At 32.3% G+C, this 20676-nt stretch overlaps 1 protein-coding gene across 3 annotated transcripts in view; it reads right to left on the bottom strand.

Moving 5' to 3' along the window:
• The window catches only part of LOC145255659 (signal peptide peptidase-like), a 123893-nt gene that overhangs the window by 42441 nt on the left and 60776 nt on the right, over positions 1–20676 (bottom strand). For 2 of the 3 annotated variants that reach the window (XM_080114230.1, XM_080114215.1), the window contains 2 exons: positions 7561–7671; positions 2765–2847 (listed from right to left, as the gene is read on the bottom strand). In XM_080114230.1, the coding sequence (XP_079970356.1) occupies positions 2765–2847; positions 7561–7635 (158 nt within the window). In that variant the 5' untranslated portion in view covers positions 7636–7671. The remainder of the gene's footprint in view (positions 1–2764; positions 2848–7560; positions 7672–20676) is intronic. The other variant, XM_080114224.1, reaches the window with a different exon arrangement.

Raw genomic sequence — 20676 nt, 5'->3', positions numbered from 1 at the left:
ATCCTTAGTTGTTGCTATTGCTTCTTTACAATTACTTCTAGCTTCTATATACTTGTCTGTTTGTACAGGAGTTATGTCGGATAAATCTGCAGTATGCATGCAATGAGCAATGGCAGGTACGCAAGCAGAAGTAAACCATTGGGGAGAGTGGGATTTTCTATAGAACTTCTGTGTGGGAACATGTGCTCCAATTGCTGCTTTAAACCAGTCAGTGCACACTTCTGCAGAACCAGAAAAGCTATTTCCACATGGACCATCTGATGAGATTCCCCGATGGCTCACCACTCAGCCTTCTTATACCTTGTCGTTTTGAGCAATGGATCTTCAGCTTTGGGTGATTTCTACGATTATCACAGCATGATCAGCATTCCCGAGCATTGGCTATGAGCATTCGTTACACAATCATCAGGAACTGTGGTCAGAAACAGATCTAGAAGTGAGGTTGTACAAGAGAATTGGCTCTATAATAATAAATATGAAATCTGCATAAATTAAAATATATTAAAGCATATTTTACAACTGAGCACTACTGGGTGCTCTGCTAGTATAATGAATAAAACAAAAAATTTCCTAAGTGAGCACAATAGTTTTTGTAAATAAAATATTTTTCATGTTTTTTTTTTTTTTTTCTTAGTGTGGCTTCAGTTTTTATTTTACTCCAAGTTTTCGATTCTAATTCATTTTGTTTTGGATCACAGCATTTTGCTTTTTCCATCAACAAAGCCAACACTTTTTGCTTCAAAATGAAGCAGCTAAAAAGACAGCCATGTTGGTTAGTTTTTAATTAGTGTTTACATATTTAACTGGTTTATTTCGAGTTTAAATGCTTAAAATAAAATAACTTAAAATGACTTATAATAATATTTAAAGAAAAAAAAAAAAAAACAATGCTCAGACATTTTTCTTTCAATCAAAATACCAGATTTAGTGACATTTCTAGATTTTTATTTGCTTTTTTTCATATAGGTAGGATTCTGTACAAGTGTCTTATTTCTTGTTTAAAAATAAAACGACTCCATTTTAAGTGACTCTTTTTCTGTAGACCTTTTCTTCATTATAATTTTTTTTCTCATTTAAGAGAAACTCATCTTGTCTTTTGCAACAGTAAGGTGCTGTACATTGCTTATTTAAAAAAAACAAACTTTAAAATAAGTTAAATAAAAACTTATCCATGTAAATAGAAAAGTAACTTATTTTGCCTTTGACACTGTAGTAATTTTTCATCCGAAATTTAGTGATGGGATGATTTCAAAATTTTTCTGATACAATTACCTATTTTGTTCTAAATTCCTGATTCCAATACAAGTATCGATTCATTCTTTTTAAATTCTAAATATTTAATTAGAGATTTGAGGAGTTTTAAAATGTTCAAATGGAAATGTATACGAATGTGGATGATAATCAAAAATATTTAAATAACTAGCAAGACCTCTTAACCGGCATTGGTATGCCGCGTAAAAAAAAAAAAAAAAAAAATCAAGTACTTCTGTTGTTGCTGTAGCCCAAACACCAACCTCTTCACATTAAGAATGACTGTCAGAATGGACACCACCAACCTCCTGTTAAGAACGGCTTTCAGAATAAACAACCGGTTTTGTGAGTGGAGGAGTGATTGGTCATATATTTTTTTGAAAGAAATATTTCACAGCAAATTAGGTTTGTGATGTATTTACATTTAAACAATTAAAAGTATCTTAATTAGACTAGGGTATCTTTCATTTATACATAAAAGCAAACTACAATTGCACCTTGGTTTGCGACCTACGTAGGTTTATGAATAGAAGCCAAACATTTAATATTAGTTATTACTAGGGCTGTGACAAAATATTCTTTTCACGGTTTTTGACTTGAGTATATATCCAACAGTTAATCAACAGAAAACCACATCACTATCTAAAAACATAAGATATTAACCAATATATACTCTAGAGTCAAAATAATGAAAAGAATATTCTCTTGTCATAGTCGTAGTTATTACTCTTGCGAGCCCGCAGGTGAAAAATTTTTTAAAAACTTAAGCAACCCGTATGGAAAAGTGCAAATAGCATCTAGTACCGGGTTGAGCAAATGAAAAAAGGAAAACAAGAAAAAAGTTACTGGCAATGTCAAGGCTTGAACGCGCAATGCTAAATGGAAAAGGAGGTGAAGACAAAGTAAACAGTTTTGTCATCTTGGGCCACCGTGAAAGTGTCATTTACTGTCTTCGAAATGATGCTTATAACAACGTTTTGCTAGGCATAAATGAATTAGTGACCCAAATAAATTAGTACAGAAGTGATCTTTCTCTCTCCAACCTTCTGTATCTCTATCTGTCCCTCCCTCTCATTCTCTCTCCGTCTCGTATATAATGTCCCTCCCTCACTATGTATGTATATAAGCATGTATCTCCGTGTATATTTGTTTCCTTGGTAGCTTGCTTGCTGGTCGGTGAAACCGGTAAGTTTGTGTTAACATGCCTTGTCGTTTATGCCGAAATGAAAGTGATCTGTAAGGCAATGTAATAAATGAATAACTACTTCCTACAAGGTGTGAGCCATTGTGATGACGCTTCTCGAAGGATAGAATGTAGTATTTTATTATAACAAATAAGTTACAGAAGATGGTGGATAATAGTTTAGATGTAATAAAATTGTATGTGGCCCGTTATTGCAAACCTACTGTAATTTGGGCCAGAGAGGAATTTCGGCAATCAAAATATTATATGTAGGATATGGTGCGTATTATATATACAGGTGTGCGTATACATATATAGGGAAAGAAATACCTGTTTATATGTGCCAATGCCAACACACCAAGAGCAAAGAAATAGACAGTCAGCAGTAGATTGATGTATTCTTTTGAGAATACCTGAAACAAAAACAACAAAAACATTAAAGAAAAGCAGACATGGGAGAAAAAGAAAAGGCCAAGTATAACTATTTACAGTAAATAAAATTAACATTCTCACATGATAAAAAGTCAAGTAAACAAAAACAAAACGGTTTTGTTTATTTTACAGCATATCAGCCCCTTATGGTTGATCTAATGCTGAAACAGTATGGTAAATGGAAGTTAAATGTTACTACCGTTTCAGAAAAAACCTTCTGCTTATATCTTGCCATATAGTTTTTAGAAATATAAATATTTTGTTTGAGATCTGGTTTAGTGTTCTTTGTTGCGTCTCACTCTGATCTGCTCAAAGTCTATACACACTGTCAGTAAATAATGAACTGTGTAGAGTTTTTAGCATAGTTTACAAATCGATACTTCTCCCCCTTTCAAGAAGTATGAGGGAGTGGCATAGGTCTGTCTTATTTAAAGTCTAGTCATTAGCACCTCTTTGACATACTTTTATTGGTATCTCTTATTCTGATGGTTTGTGTCACTGGGTTTAATTATTGACTATACAGGAGTTCCACGATTCCTACACTTTTTGAAGATATGTATTTATTTGATGTTTTAAAATCAAGGGATTTTCCTGTCGTAGGGCTTAGTTGTAATGACTTTTGCAGTTTTATCAGCCTTTTTATTCCTGTAGATACCGATATGGTTAGGGATCCAACAGAAAATAATTCACCGCTAATGTGTTTATCCTGTTTAGTAGTTTTATAATCAGGTGTGTGTGTGGTGGTGGTGGTGGGGGGGGGCTGTTTTTTTTTTTTTTTAATTTTTTATTCCTTTAGGAATATCAATACTGATAAAGAGTTTGTAAGTATGAGATTTTTTTGGTGTTCATTGGATGCTATATTTAATGCCAAATCAATGACCAATATTGGAGAGTTAATTTTTTTATGAATGGCCATATATGCTGCGAAGTCTTCATCGGTATAAATTTGTAAATAATTCATGTATTTTGAATATTGAGCAGTTCTTCATTGAAAGTTAAAAGGATTTTTGGTTTTAGAGTACTCTCAGTTTTAATATTAGGTATAGTTATTTAATCATTTCAAAGTAGAGATTTTTGATTTAGTAGATTCATGGATTTTTGTTGTATTCTATTTGGGCTTCTGTGAGGTTATACGAAGGCTGTATGGTATGGTAGTACGTTTTTTTGTTGAAAAGGTTTATGTATTGTCGATGGAAAACATTAGTATGCTGGATTGGGACATAAGGAGAGCTTTAATGCTAGCTTTTTTTTTTTTGTCTTAATGTTAACGGCAGTTTATTAGCCTCTGAGTAAAGATTTTTTACCAGGAAGGCTTTGAAGACTTTTAAAGCCAATTTTAATCCTTAGTGGTGTACCATAGTTAATTGTTTTCTTTTTATATATGTGACTTTCTGGCTGCGTCATATATGGCCGAGATTGGATCTAAGGATCTGTAGAGTAATGTAGTTTTTATAATACTTTGGTCACTATGTGCTAGAACTTTGATTAATTGAATTGCCTTGTGGCATTTTGTTTTAGATATTTTATGCCAGGTATAAAAAAGGTCAGTTTTCTATCATATGATATCCAAGTATTTGCGTTTATCAACAGCAGACATTATTATGGTCCGGTGTCATGATGGATTGTTCGGAGTTTGAGAATTCAAATCCATTTTTTCTGGACAATTTTTTAAATTTAATTTAGTTTGGCTGTGGGTAAATATTTTGATCAATAGTATAAACAAATCATCAATGTAGAGTGCAGGAGACTCCAGTATTTATTAGTTTGTTTTTATATTGAAAAGGGGTAAAAGACAATGCTTTAAGATGCATCCATTTCTTGTTCTTTTTTGAACAAACACATAGTTGAAAGTGTCTACCATTTAAGAAATTGCAGATGAATGGTATCTTCAAGTCCAAAGTAGGTATTTTTTAATGCCCTACTTCCACGCAGTGTTGTATGCTTTTTCAATGTTAAAAAGATTGCTATCAGATGTTCCTTCTTGACAAATGCTTGACTTATGTTTCAAGTCTAATTAGGTGATTAATAGGGCTTTTTTCATGAAACTGGACATGTTCTGTAATCAGGTTTTTTGATTTCCATATACCATGTTAGTTTCTCATTAATAATCATTCTTTTGAAGGTCTTACTCAGACAAAATTTGGATGCTGGGATCACTATAGCTTGCTTCCATTTTTTTTTTTTTTTTTTTTTAAACTGTTATGGTAATGGATTTTCAACTGCTGCATCATGATATTTATATCTTGCTTCTTTTAATTCTGTTCTATTGAATGATTGTACATTTTTGTTTTTCTTTTTACGTTATGTTTTTTTTTTTCTTAATTTTTTTTCATGAGGAATTTATTGAAAATTTAGTCTGTTGCAAGGTTTCCCCATTTTTGGTGAGGTGTTCGATTGTGTCCTTGTTCTTACCTAGTATTTTCTTGACCATCTCCCACATTCTTGATTTTGATATTCATGTTTATATTTGATACATAGTTTCTCCAGGTGTTCTTTTTGATTCTTTGAGGGGTTTTTTGTGCTTTTGCTCTGCTGTTTTTGTACAAGCCCAAATTTTCCTTTGTTGAGTTATTCTTGAATTTTCTTAGGTTAGCACTTTGTTATCACAGCTTTTGGATATTCTTTGATGAACCATAGATTGAATTTTGAGGAAGTGGGGATTTTTTTTTGTATGTTCGCCTTTGTAGTGGAAAGGAGGGTATTGCTGAAATATGTAATATCTTCTGGTATTAGTTTGTACTAACAGAAGATTTAGAAATTTTTCCAGTTTGCTTGCTTTTTGTAAGTTCCAACATTGTCATCTAGTTTTGGGTTCTCATTTTCTAGCATAATAGGGAAGTGGCTGCTTCTGCAGGTTTTGTCATAGGTTCTCCATCTATAATTCATGCATACAATTGGCCTGCATATTGTTAAATCTACTACTAAGAGTATCTGTTACTGGATGTCAGTATGTGTTCTGTTATTGAGTAAGCATAATTGGTTTAGTATGGTTTCAATAATGAAAAGTTTTGGTAGTTATTGAATTAAATCATTTAGTTCTGTTTAATTTGGTAGTATGTGTAGTGGACAAAAAGGTTATTGTTTTGTGTAGTGTTCTGGTTATTGCAATCACTTGCATATTTGTATTTAAGTTTACTTTGCTGTGTGGAATATTTTTATTGATAAGTAATGATGATCCACCAATGGTCATGTTTGATTTTTTTTTTTTTTGTTTATATACTTGTATGATGAATGGCTTATATTAATTGCATCATTCTCTTTTAGGGGAGTTTCTTGTAAGCAGATTATTACAGAACAGAAAATTTTGATGAGTATTATTTATTCAAGACTAGAGGGGGTACCCAGCATTGCTGTGTGTGTCGATGTGGCGGTGTAGTAAGCCCCCCCCCCCCCATCAAAATAACAGTAGGCAATTTGGATGGAGAGAGGTGTTAAAAAAGTGGTAGTAGGAAGCAGGCTTGAACCTGTAACGGGAAGGAAAAAAAAAGTCTTAGCCGATGCCTCCATGGCAAACTGGAAGTCGCAAATGTTGAAATTAAGGCTAGTCAATCGAAAGGAGACGATGACTTGTGAAAATCTTGGCGAAAAAACAGACCCAGACCCCCATACAAAACTGCCCAGTTTAGAGTGACGGAATTAACGTTTTCAGTGAATTTTTTGATATTTGTGGCCTGAAAGATCAAGGGTTAAAAACGATACTGGTTTCGACGTATCTGTCAGAGGTTTTTGTGAGATATACAAACACACATTTTACCCTATATATATATATATATAAATTTTTCTGCCTCTTGTGTTCCATTGTAGTATTTTGTTTGCCATGGTTTATATTTCCTTTCCTTGGTTTGTTGATGTTTCTGTCAACATCCATAAATTTAAAATTTTATTTTGTGATGTAGAGGTCTTGGTCTTGTTTTGTAAGGGTTGCTCCATTATCTTTTATTTGTTCTTTCTTTGGCTACTGATGGTTTGGTTTCGAATGTACCAAGAATTTGCAGTGGTTGTACATTTGTTTTGTCTTATGTTTTTATTTTTATTTTATTTTTTTTTTTTTATCGAGGTAACGTTTGTATTTCTGGTATATATGATTGAGAGTTTGATTTCAAAATGCCACAAGGCAATTCAATTAATCAAAGTTCTAACACATAGTGACCAAGTTATTATCAAAACTACATTAATCAAACTCTACAGATCCTTGGATCCAATCTCAACCATGGATGCTACATATATGGAGCAGCCAGAAAGTCAAACACAAAAAAAAATAAAAAAATGGTACACATTTTAGTTATAAATTGTTGGTCGCTTCTTTTGAGGATCAGCACATTACAAGAGATTGTAGGGCTTTTTGATCTTTTATTCTGATGGGTTGCTCATGAGTAGGGATGATTGCTTTCACCTGTCTAATCTGCAATGATCAAAATTGAACTAAAAGAAGCAATAATAAAATAACGTGCAAAAACTAGCAACCTGTAAATTTATTTTGGTGCTGCAGCCAAGATTTTTAATGGTTTCTTTTAATAAGAGTTTGTCAGGAACTACTAAATTTCAATACCAAACTAACTAATCAGACATCTTCCCTTCTTTAGTTCAATAAGTGAAGCTAAGATCAAACCCGGTCAAATCATACTCATTGATTCAGCAAATCAAATCACCTAATCAGAATAAAATGAAGAAAATTCTGATTTTGTTTAACTTACCTTGAAAATCATGTATATACCAAAGAGAGTACAGCTGGCTATGATAGGAAACATGGCAGCATCCTTACTGGACATGGTCTCTGGTTTCTCTCCAGATTCCTGAAAAGAAATCTATTTTCAAGCATGAGTATTAAAATATTACAGGATATTTTATAGGAGAAAAAAAGAGCAATTATTACATTACTTTATTTACATATACAGGGTGACCCCCCCCCCAAAAAAAACGGGCCCCAACTCTAATTAGGTGTTGTTTCTTAGTGTTTTGTTCAAATGAAATGAAACATTGGTCATAACTAGTTTATTATATTCAAAACATCACTAGGGTCTTTGGCCTTTTTCTCTCCATTCTACAGCATATGTTCTAGATGGTCTCCATTTAGCTTTTGTATTTTTGGGGTCACCCTGTACCTAACAAAATAAAGACATGACAAATTTTCTTACAATATTTATTACATGAATATGAATAGATTAAAGTTATTAATAACAAATGTCTCAAATTTAAGAAATAAAAGAAAAAAAAAGGGCCATGGAATATGAAGTAGCATTTATTAATCGATAAAAGTATATTTCAAATGTCATTTCACAAAATTATTTCAGCACTTGTTAAAAAAAAAAAAAATCAAAAGTCACAAAATTGAATTTTAATTAAAAAACAAAATTAGTAAAATTATTACATAAAACGTCATGATCAGGCGATCTGCAATTACTGCCTAACTTCACGATTAGCCTCCCTCCTGCCTATCATAATTGTTTATCATTCAAACACTACCGTGTTTGAACATATGGTTAAGTAGCAGTTTTAGTCATTTAGAACTGCTTTAAAGCTTCACCACTCACTCATTTTTTGACCAATTTCAAACAATTATTAGTTTATAGATCACCTTCTCAGCTATAGTGAAAAATATTTTTTCAATTTTCGTTCAGTAAAACAAAAGTTATGAATTTTCTAGTGTTCAAAAATTGTAAAAATATGTAGAGGTGAGCGACGTTTTTTATGATTGGTTTCCATAGCAACCATGTCACTTCAGCGACTACTATTACTACTAATTCGAAAAGAGAAGTAACAAGTGAAACAGAATGAAAGCATGAAAGGGAGATAATTGGGGGGGGGGGTATTGAAAGCAGACAAGTGCCATACATTGTTATTACATGTGTTTATGAGTCAAGAAAATAAAACTGAAATTAAGCAAAGAACAAGTGAACTTATTGGAAGCCTGGAAAAAAATCATGGATTACAATAGAAAAATGCAAGCATGAAAAGTAATATGGTTAAGCTTAAACATGGAAAAGTAAAAAACTAGTTATTAAACCTGGAAACGAAAAGGACAAAGTATTCTAGTAAAAATATAAATTTATAACTTAAAATATTGCAGCATTCAGATTTTTTTTTTTTATAAGTTCAATTTATAACATTTAAGAATTGATTACATAATGTTATAAATTGAACATATAAAAAAAAAAAAAAAAATCTGAATGCTGCAATATTTTAAGTTATAAATTTATATTTTTTTAATAGAATACCTTGCCCTTTTCTAGTTTTAACAACTGGACCTTTACTTTTCCATGTTTAAGCCTAATCATATTAATTTTCATACTCGCATTTTTCTATTGTAATTTAAGTATAACTTGCAATTTTTTTATAAAAATATTTCATTAATAACTTAACTTTTTGTAATTGTTGAATATATAAATAGATAATATTGGTTTTAATTGAAATTCAATATTTTGATTTTCGTTCTTATTCCAAAACAAACACCATTATTTCTTTTTTATATACGAAAACAACCCAATAAACTATGAGAATTTAAATTGAATACAAGTAAAAACATGAAATATAATAAGACTGAACACGAGCAGGTGTGTAGAAAACACTTTAGGTTAAGATTAAAAGATTAAAATGTGGGAATGCTTGAAGAATAAAGAAAAATAAACGGAGGCATACAGCTTATTTAAGCTTGGAAGTCATTTTTATCATCCCTTTCCCTTAATTTTTTTTTTTTAAATTTATACAACAAAAGGTTTTATTTGCTCAATTATCTCTTTTATATTTGGTTAAGTTAATCTGAAAATCTATTTATATATAAAGGGCACTTTTTGTGCGTGTGCGTGCATGCATTCGTTCATTCCCCATAGACTCCGAAATGGCTGGACAGATCCCCCCCACCCCCACAATTTACTTTATGTATCTGCCCCCACTTTTTCTTTGAAAACTACTTGGCTGTTAAGAGTCAAATGCGGAACCTCAAATGTAAAAATCACAGAGGGAGGTAGAAATAGGACACATAGGAGGTACATAATGCCGTTTGAAAGTAGAAATAGTGCATCTTTATTAAAAAAAAAAAAAAAAAAAGTGAAATCTTTCAAAATTTTACGCAATGTTTAAAATAAAGACAGCAAATACATTTGAATTAAAAAATATATAATCTAGAAGGAATAGAAAAATATTAAATATAAACACTTCATTAAAAGGAAATCATAATACTAACAACAATCCCTATTATATTTCTTAGCTTTTGTCTTTCTATTCCACCTTTCATTGGAAACTACAGAGCTGGTCTAGCTGAAATTTTATATGGGTCTTTTTATAATAAAATGCAGTAAACTAATGGTATCCGTGCAATGCAGTGTCAGAAATTTATAGGGATTACTACTTAATGCAAAATTGAGCACACATTCAACCAGGGTTGCGGAGTCAGATGATAAAAGTCAGACTCAGAGAATTCCAACTGACTCCTTTGATATCTTCGACTCAGACTCCTTGACCCCTATATGGAAATCTATTCTGCAGATCCATATACTAACCTCCCACACCTATTCAGCAAGCATTTTATAAATGCTTTTCATGTAGATTATTTTTTATATTTAACATTCACTTGTATGATAAATATGTGTATACATATACACTCAACCAGCATAAATAAATTAGAATAAACTAAGATAACAAAGGGATAAAAAAATTTACAAATAAAATTTTATTATGCTATCAGTTCAAAAAGGGAATACAATATTTAGGGATAGGGAAACCTCTTTAGGCCATGGCATTTCGAAACCAAACATTTCTCATCATAAGAGGGGAGTAAAGACACATAGAGAAGAAATTTTTAAAGGAAAAAGCTATAAAGGGCTATAGTAGCCTGGGTTACTTATGGATTTAGACCAGTTTTATCAGGTAAGACTGTAATTCCGGATTGATCTCAGACTAATCCAATTACCAAATTGCATTTCATTCAGGAACTGGATAACTTTTGGATTACAATCTGATTGTTACCCAATGTAATCCACAGTGATCTCACTCAAAGACAGAATTTTCGTTGAGCCTGTGTGACGTCACAACAAAACGAAAACAGCTGTACAAACAGGATTTGCAGTTATCCGACGGACCAAAATATCTTGAAGTAGAAGCATTGTAGTACAGTACAAAATATATACCTCCAAAAATGAAAGCAAAATCATACACTGCTAAATTGTGCAACTGGTAAAACCAAACAGGAAAACAAGGTTATAAAAAAAAAAAAAAAAAAATGGACTTAGGGAGTCGGAGTCAGATAAAAAATTCCGACCGACTCTAGAAATCTCACTCCGACTAAAACCTCCGACTCCGCAACCTTGCATTTAACTATTAATTCGACAAAGCTTTCACTCAACAGGCTATAATTTTTGCCAGTTTTTAACAAACTAAAAAGTCTAATAGTAGATAAAATACACAAATGCCATGGTAAATCTAAAACTAAAGTAAACTGTACAATCTTTATCGATACAAAAAAAAAAAAAATAAATAAAATTAATTTAATAAGATTAAAAAAATCTAAAATACGTATCTCCTAGCTGGACAATTTCAAAAATGCAATCTGGACGTGAGGACACTTTATAAGAACGATATGCAATAAAATGGTTTTAAACTTATAGAAATGTACGGAATGCTTCAGAATGCTTTTGGACCATCTTGCATGAATTGAGCATCAGTTTTTGAGTGGCATAAGAGATTCAAGGAAGGCAAGGAATCTTGAGGGATGATGAGGGGTGTTGTAGTAGTAAGGAAGTCAGAACCCAGAGTTCTGAAAGAATTTCATGGATAAGGATTGTCGTGTGTCTAAAACAATAAGTGCACAGTTTGATGTCAGTGTGGGAACTGTACACAAAATTATTCACAAGGAACTGAAAATGCAGAAGATTTCCGTGAAGTTTGTTCCAAGGGTGCTTAAAGATCAGATTATTTGACCAAGATAAGCATCAAGACAGTTCCTCACCTTTCCTGTAGTCCAGACCTTGCTCCCTATGACTTTTCGTTATTTCCTAAGTTCACGGAAAACCTTAAAAGGTTGTCGTTATGAGACAATTGAGATGAAAGAGGCTGTGTTGAGGGTCATTGACACTCACACAAGAGGACTTCCACGGAGCCTTACAGAAATTGTTGGAATGGTACAACAAGTGCATTGCAGCCAGAGGATATTACTTCGAAAGGGACTAGAGTTTCATGTGTGTATTATCAATAAAAGTGTCCCTATGAAAAAAGTCTGGAAACTTATTGAAGAAACATTGTAAACATTTTGTTTGACTGCTTAGATTAAAGCTGGCACTAGCTTTGATTATAAATATGAAATTTCTTTTAAAAATGATATACCAACAAAACTGTTCATTTTTTTTCTTAACTTTTTAGGAAAATGTATTTCTTATCTGCTGAATAATCATTCTGGAGAATTCAAGATATGTTTATACCTTGTTAGTCTGGATAGATGATGCGACTAAAGAATGAATATCTTTACTGATGGAGATATAGTTGATGGAATCGGAATTCTTGTTTATTTGTGTGTGTATAATTATATATCTATAATATAAAGCTGAATGTGTGTGTGTGTGTGTGTGTGTATGGTCACGAATAGGCTCCTATACGGTTGACTATTTTAAAAAACTGATTACATATGATAGATGTATCGAGACACAGGAATGGGTATGTTTGATCTGGCAGAACGGTGGTTCATAAAAATTGTGGTGTCTGTGTTCGCGCCTGGTTCACAAAGTATGGAAATAAAAAAATTTAAAAACCATTTACATGTGTTTTTGATATAGATGTACATAAAACATACTTACCAAAGTATTCTTAACTTAAATAGGGATGGTATAATAAAATTGTGGGGTCTGCGTTCGCGCATGGCCTCCATAGAATGGAAATAGGCACAAACTTTAATAAAGACTTTTCATATCTATCTGTGTAAGTATACTTTGATAATTATGTTTCAGTTTGAAAAAATATGATATAAAAATTATGGGGTGTTCGTTCGCACCTGACCTCCATAGAATGGAAATATGTCACAAAGTTTAACAAGGTTTTTTTAATATAGATCCACAGAATATTGCGATAAGTGTTTCAGTGTGAACAGGTATGGTACAATAAATTATGGGGTTTATCTATTTTATTTTTACTTTCATCATATTTTGCTTTGGTTTTGATACCTCCGAATTTGAAGCTATCTCCTTACAATCCTTCCTTTTCATAAATCAGAGTCCATTTTCTGAAGACTGTTTTTGAACTCAGTCAACGAGTACTTTTGCTAGTATATATATAAAAAACACATTTTTCACCCTCTAGAAAATAAAACAAAAAAACATAGCAATAAAAACACAGATGCCACATGTATATTCAATATGGTCACACTACCTGATGTGTTTTCTAGTTATTAATCAATTTAAGATTCCTACAATAATTGAGGAGAATCACTCTCCCAGACAAGTCATACTTACAGGTAGTAGCAAGATATTTCCTCACTCAGTCCTATTTTCTCCTATCCCAGTTTACGCCATTACCAAATATTTCATAAAATTCACTTATTACATAAGTCTGATTATTTCATTTTATGAATGCTCAACCGATTGCTGCATATTACGGAGAAACATTTTCTTCAAACAATAAATTGCAAATTCACGATAAAAACAACAGAACTGGTTGCTTACTTCAGCATTCTAAAATATTCACAATTATAATATACTTTGTTCAATTCATATTTTATACAAAACCTGTATTTCACATGTAAATTCATAAAATTCTGACCATTAGTCCGGTTTTAACAACACGTATACCTAACCTTAACCTTAACACGTCTATAATGTAAAGAGGGTATTAGTTTCACATTTTCATACGCTTTTGTACACTAAAAATAAAAGTTCATGAGGATCACTGAATTCAATCAAATTAATTACCCGAGGACGTCTCAAACAAGAAAAGGTTAAAGATAACGAAAAAATAAAAATACTTTTTCTGGACATATTTATCATTAACAGTCTAGGAGGAATTCTCAATGAAAGATAAGAGACAACAAAAATTGAATAGTTTCTGCGTGTTAAAATAGTATTTATAAGATTTGCTACCTTTTTAAAAACGGGGGGCGGCGCTTATTGATCTTTTAATGGTAAACTTTTAATGGGAAACTGCAGCTGACAGCTTAATTTTTCATTGAAAAGGAAAATTTGAGACAATAGGAATTACATATTTTTAAAGCTTTGAAATAATGCACATAATTTATATTAAATGCTTCCAGTTCACATGTAAATAAAAATTGTTCCTGATGCCCATTGCATTTTTTTTTTTTTTAAACAGAATTACCTCAGTCTAAAAAAGATTTTTTCACTCACAGAAAGACTTCAGAACTAATGCAAGTTAACATTTTCCAATAATTCTTCAATTAGATTTAATCATTCTTTTGTGATTATAGTGGTACATGAAATCCTCATTTTTATATGTAAAACTTGATGCTGGCATACCAATCAACCATTTTCATTTTTAACTGTTTGACATATACATGAAAGTATTGTTCAGTTTTTCTTTATTTTAACTTGTATTTTTTTTTTTAAACATTCTTAATTTACCTAGTATTACGTAGTTCTCCCTTCAGGGAGACAATGGCACTAGATTAATGACATGTTAGAGAGCGTCAGTCTATACATATATGGGAAAGTGTGTACATAATCTAACAATGCTTCATAAAACAAAATTACAATTTCACTAATTTACGAAACTAACATAGGAAATACATTTTCTTTGCTACAATATCGAATCGAAAAGCAGCCATTGATCCCACTCCACACACATTTTATAACTTAGATGAGCATAAAAAATAAATTAAATTAAAAAATATCATTGTATCTCCACCTGGTACAATTTTCGTTTTTATTATTTCTTCAGCTACAAATTATTTTATACCAATGTTTTATTACCTAGTGCTTTGTGTCATTAAACAAGTGTCAATTTACGTAACTATTTGTTGGCATACTTGCATACTGAATCTTAAATACATGCAGCACTAATTACAATTATCACATATGGGTAAAAAAAAAAAAATTTACCTTCGTAAGAAAAATAAAAAGTACCAAATTTTATTTTTTATACAAAAATCTCAAGACAAGGCATGAAGCCAGCCACTTGATATAATGAGCGAGAGAAAAAAAAAAAAAAAAAAAAAAAAAAAAAACTTCAAGATCAAAAGCTAACCAATCCAGAAATCCTGGAATGTGAGGAAGATAAATTAAAGGAAGCAAGAGTTACAAAGCTACTTATAGTAATACTAGTATATAAAAATGTAATGGAGACCAATCCATGTTACAATTAATTTCATTTAGGATTTTTGCACCTAAATTAGAGTATTAGTTAGAATGCATTAATATTGCATCTGAGCTTGTTTTACATGCACTGCATCAAAGTGTGCACTGACCATCCGAAGTAATAGAAAAACTGCATTCCTTCAGTATTAGGTTCCATGATGCGAAAAAAATTTCTATTCAAATAGCTTCTTTTTTGCCTTTGAAATTCACTTCCTGCTCTATCTCCGTGTCTATGTTAAGATGCAGAAATTTAAATGTAATGTGAACAAATATTGTTCCCTCCCCCTCCCAATCTGTCTGGATCACAGTAACCACTTTGTTTCGGTGGCAATTTGCCTCATTTAGGGTGAAATAAAGTTAAATGAAAATGATATTTCACTTGGTTCAGAATAGTGGCTGGCTCATTTGTAGCAGTCACTAGCTGCTAAAAAATTTGCTTTTTTAAGCAAACTCTTCCAATTGATATTGATTAAGCTCCAAATTGTTTTTTTTATGATAATCTACTTAGTATAATTAAAATTTCACTTGAAGTTCAAAAACCAGATGCTGCTATTCCAAAGATTGTTATTCAAAAACTGATTAGTTTTCTTAATCCTCATAGCTAAAAATTTTATTTTCTTATAGGCACAACTACTACATAGTTGATGAAAACTAACCTATTAATCCTCTTCTCATTAAAGTTTTTGCGTATAAAAAGAGCATTCGCATGCTAAAGGGTTGGTTATGTCGATTGTGATTTTAATGTTGGAATAATACAGAGCATCTTATCTATTTTAGTCATGGGAAAAAACTGATAAAAGTTCCAGTTTAATCACAAGATTTGAACGACAACAGGAAAAACAAAAAAAAAAAACAAAAAAAAAACAAGCACCATATGTGATAATGTACATGATCAGTGAATATAAAGTTATAATTTTAAGAGCTAAATTCTGATGGAGAGATATTAACTTAATGTGAATCTATTTAAGCGGCACTTTCTGTTTGTATGTCTGTTCACATTTTGAATTTTTTCAGGAGGAGATAATTACATGAAAACTTTCAGTGTCAGATGATGCTGAGATCATGGAGAAATACTGCACATTGATCTTGGCCTAAAGGAGGCATATATAAAAAAAAAAAAAAAAAAAAAAAAGTTTTGACTAGGCATTTTTAAATAAATGAATATATATATATATATATATATATATATATATCATGAGGACTTTTAAGAAAATAGGTCTTACTTTTAATTTATTTATATGAATAGTATTGGGAAGTTTGTTTATACCTGGAGAGTAATCTATATAATTGTCAAACAGTTTGACATTAGATGTTTAGGAGTAATTAAAGAAAAAATAAAAATATGTACATTATAATTAACAAAAAAAAAAAAAAAAAAAAAAAAAAAAAATCAACTTGAACAAAATCCAATTTAAAAGAGCGGAGACACAAAACACCTGCAAAATAAGACCCACAGAATAGTGGGACTCTTGTCCTGTTTTGAGGAAAAATTGTGCAATATATTTTTCTTAATTGTTTTTTTTTTTTTCATTAAATGGTAAACACGAAATGGAGGCAGAGTTAGTGTTGAGTTATTGAACACATGTCAAAATTTGGTTTGGGTATGCTCGTCGTTCACCAACTGAGCTGATTCACAAGGCACAATAGCATCAACACCATATCATGATGGTGCAAGAAGAGTGGTGGTCAATTGAAAACGTGGCTTGCAACAATCCAAGCTGACTTAAAGCTAATACCAGCCTTCATGTTTTTTTTTTGTTTTTTAATACAAGGGAATATTGCGTATGTTGAGGAGTCACCAGCAGACCTTGATGAATTACCTTGTAATGCATCAAATTTACTTGGAGCCAGCTCCACCCACAGAGTGAATGTCATATGTATATCAAAAACAAAAAAATACACCACCCAATTTGATTACTAGAGATGACAGGGTTGATTATCTTATGAAGAGAATTTTACTCATTTAATCAGATTATAATCTGTGTGTGTGTTTTTTTTTTTTAGAAAGACCAAAGTCAACCCTAATATAAGATCAACATTTGAATAAACAATTTAATAGCTTAAAAATCATGTACACATGTTCAGTAAAAAGTGACCAATTTAAAATCTATGATAAAAAAAAGTTATTTTACGTTGTTGTATTTGTGATTTCAATAAATCAATTGTAATAAAAAAAGATTATTCATGTAGAAGCAAGAATCATTCATGAATGCAAGAAATGGGAACAAATTCAAGATAATAGAAAAAAAAAAAAAGGAATTTTTTTTTTTTTTTTTTTACTTTATAAAGAGGAAAACATCTGGTTCCATGTTTTACTTTTATTTATCTTAGCCTTTGTACATCTGTTTGTATATAGAAAATAATATATTAGCTAAACATTAACAAATGCAATAATACACCATTATTAGTAACTAGCTATATATACCCAGCGTTGCAAGGTTGAAACATGGGCAGGCAAAGAGTTCACTCACATACTATTTTAAGATATCCCGAATATCCTAATTTCTTAGGATTTTCTTGAAAGTGGACCACATGTTGAATTTATGGAAGCATAAAACACCTATGAAAATTGAACGGAAAATATCTCCTAGCTTAAAGGGGAAATAACTCTCACAGCTTAAATAAATGAACTTCCATTAAGGCAACTGGTGTCCACTAATAATCTATATATATAAAAGGGAAAATGCGCGCAAGAGTTTTTGTATGTCCAAGAAAGGCTTTTTCGGAGGGGGGGGGGTCACTATCGCTTAGAACTTCTTATATACCCTATAGATCATAATATGTACGAATTGCGAATGCACGTCGCGACTAGATTTATTTACATCGAGTTTTACAATTCTTACTATTTTGGCCCCTCGTGTTGATTCGTCTTTTTTCATATAAAAACGAAACTGGCGAAACTAAGGTGCGGTTCTCGGCCTACGGGCCGGTAACATCCAGAAAGCAAGACGTTTGGTTAATGTCGGTTTTCACTGTCATATCAGACAATTGCTTTCATTTGGACACTCCCCTAATAAACGAGGGAGTTGGTTTACCCCAACACATTGGGGGAGACAAAACCAGACAAAGTTGGGTAAAAAAAAAAAAAAAAAAAACCCGCAGTAAAATTAAGTGTGGATTTGACCTCATTAAACATGTACTAAAAAACTGTCTCGCAAGCGTGATGTTTCACCTCAATTTGAACTCTTTCACTTTTTAAAATCGCTAAATTTAACATCTTCCATTGCTTCTGTCGCTGCAGCGCAGGTGTATGTCGTCAGCCTATTGGCCTCAAGGCTCCAGGTTCGAGCCTAACCCCTCCCCCTTGTTACACACACCTACAAAAGATTTTTTTTCCATTTAAAAAAAAAAAAAAGCTGTTTTTGTTTTAATTTTTTAAGTTTAACACCATTTTAATATTTAAACAGGATTAAGTTTCCTTTTTGTTCTGCTTAACCCCCCACCCCCACACACCTACAAACACCTGGGCAACACCGGGTACCCCCACTAGTGTAATATATAAAAGGCAAAATGGGTCGAACCCAAAACCTTTAGATAATGAGTCCGTGCTCTAAGCAACTGAGCTAAGACGACATCGACAATATTATGTCTGTTTTTCAAATATTTTAAGTAAATCATGTTCCAACATCGTATGACGCATGCGTAGAAGCGAACGTCATGAGAGGACGGTTTTCGCTGACCCTTCCCTGTAGAAAACCAATGATTTTAGAGTGAAGAAATTAATGTTTTTGGCCAATTTTTCAATATTTGTCAGGTGAAGGTTGGAACTTTAAAATGATACCGATCTCGTGAAAATCTGTGGCTCGTGTAGAAAGTTTTTGTGAGACATACAAACACACATACATTTTCGCTTTTATATATATACTAGCGGGGGGGGGGGGACCGCCGTTGCCCGGGTGTTTGGGGTGTGTATGGGGGGGGATAAGTAATAACCCTGAAACGATGTTAAAAAAACAAAACAAAAAAAAAAAACGCTGTGTGTATGGGGAGGGGGGAAGTAAACTAAAGAATAAGCGAAGTAATAAAAATAAAGAAACGTTGCCCGCGTGTCTAAAGATGTAAAAGAAAAAAAAAATAGTTTTTGTCATGAGGTTGGATTGAACCCGTGAGCCTTGACGCGGAGGTGAAACAAACTCCAACCACTAACCGTCTAGGCCAAGAGTAAGAGGAATTAATTATAGTGTTAAAATAAGGCTTATAAAGCGAGTGAAAGAGGTTTGATTGACAGATAGCCACTAAATGAGGTCATGGCGGGAGCATTACGAGATGATGTAGCAGTATTTTATTTTTTTTGTTTTACTTCACATTAGCGTTTATCAAATTACGTATTTCGTTTCCTGTCTAGACATCTCTCTCTCTCTGTCTCTCTGTTTGCGTTTGTGTATGTCTCTCTCTTCGTCTCCCTTACTCTAAAGAGTGTTACTAAAAAAGAAAATGGCATCTGGCTGTGTTTTTTTTTCTAAAAACTTCGATCGTTAATATTTTTTGTAAGCATATTTTTTTTTTTACTTCACATTTTTGGCTTGTTATTTTTCGTTTAACTATCGTATCTAACTATTTTTAACGTGATAATAACTTTGGTAACGTTGTCATAGCGTAGAAGTTCATAGTTTAGCTTGTGTGAGGGTTAAATTTTTTTTTACCGATAACAATGTTTTTTAAATTCAGACTGCCATTAGAGCTTGCTGATGTCAAGATCACGTGACATGACTTAGGGGGTTTTAAATACAAGTTGACCCAAAATAAACGGCCCCGTGTATACTTTATGTAGAAGAGTTGGCGCCCATATTTTTTGGGGCAGTTATAAATTGATTTAAAAATATGTAATGTTTAACATTAAAAACGTCACTTTTTTTTTTGCCCCCCCCCCCTGCAGAAAATTGATCAGTTGACGCACTTCTGATGGTCCTTTTGGGCTAATTTTTCGATATTTGTCGTCCGGAGGGTGGGGCTTTAATATGATACCAAGTTTGTGAATTTTTGTTCTGTTGGTCAAAAGTTTTTAGCAGACACACAAACATACATACATTTTCGCTTATATATATATATATAGACTAGCAGGGGGTACCCAGCGATACCCGGGTGCCTTTAGGTAAATCAAGGCTCGGGGGGGGGGGGGGTTAAATAATAATAAAAAAAATGTCTTGGTAGGTGAGTATTAAAATTGAACCCGTACCCTTGAGTTGGAAATTAATGTGTGAAAAAAAAAAAAAAAAAAAAAAAGTGCTACGTTAACCATTGAGCCACGGCGACAGACAACCTTAAGCAGGTTTGAATTTATTTATGTAACTATAAAAACAGGCGTGCGCAATAAAAGTTAACTCTGCTGCTTCCATTTGACCTAATTAAGAAGGTCAAATAGAAGTCACGCAGTTGTTTACCAAATTTGACTGTATTTTTTTCCCCCCAACAGTTGTTGGGGAGAGGGAAACCAGCTCCCAATTGTCCAAATTGAATAGCAATTGTCTGATGTACAACATTGATCAAAGCTGATTGCTTCAGGACATTTCCTGGCGCAATGCA

This window comes from Euprymna scolopes, chromosome 3 (assembly GCF_053919585.1).
Source record: "Euprymna scolopes isolate OS-2025 chromosome 3, ASM5391958v1, whole genome shotgun sequence".
Taxonomy (NCBI): Eukaryota; Metazoa; Mollusca; class Cephalopoda; order Sepiida; family Sepiolidae; genus Euprymna; species Euprymna scolopes.
This window is presented reverse-complemented; position numbering and strand designations above follow the sequence as displayed.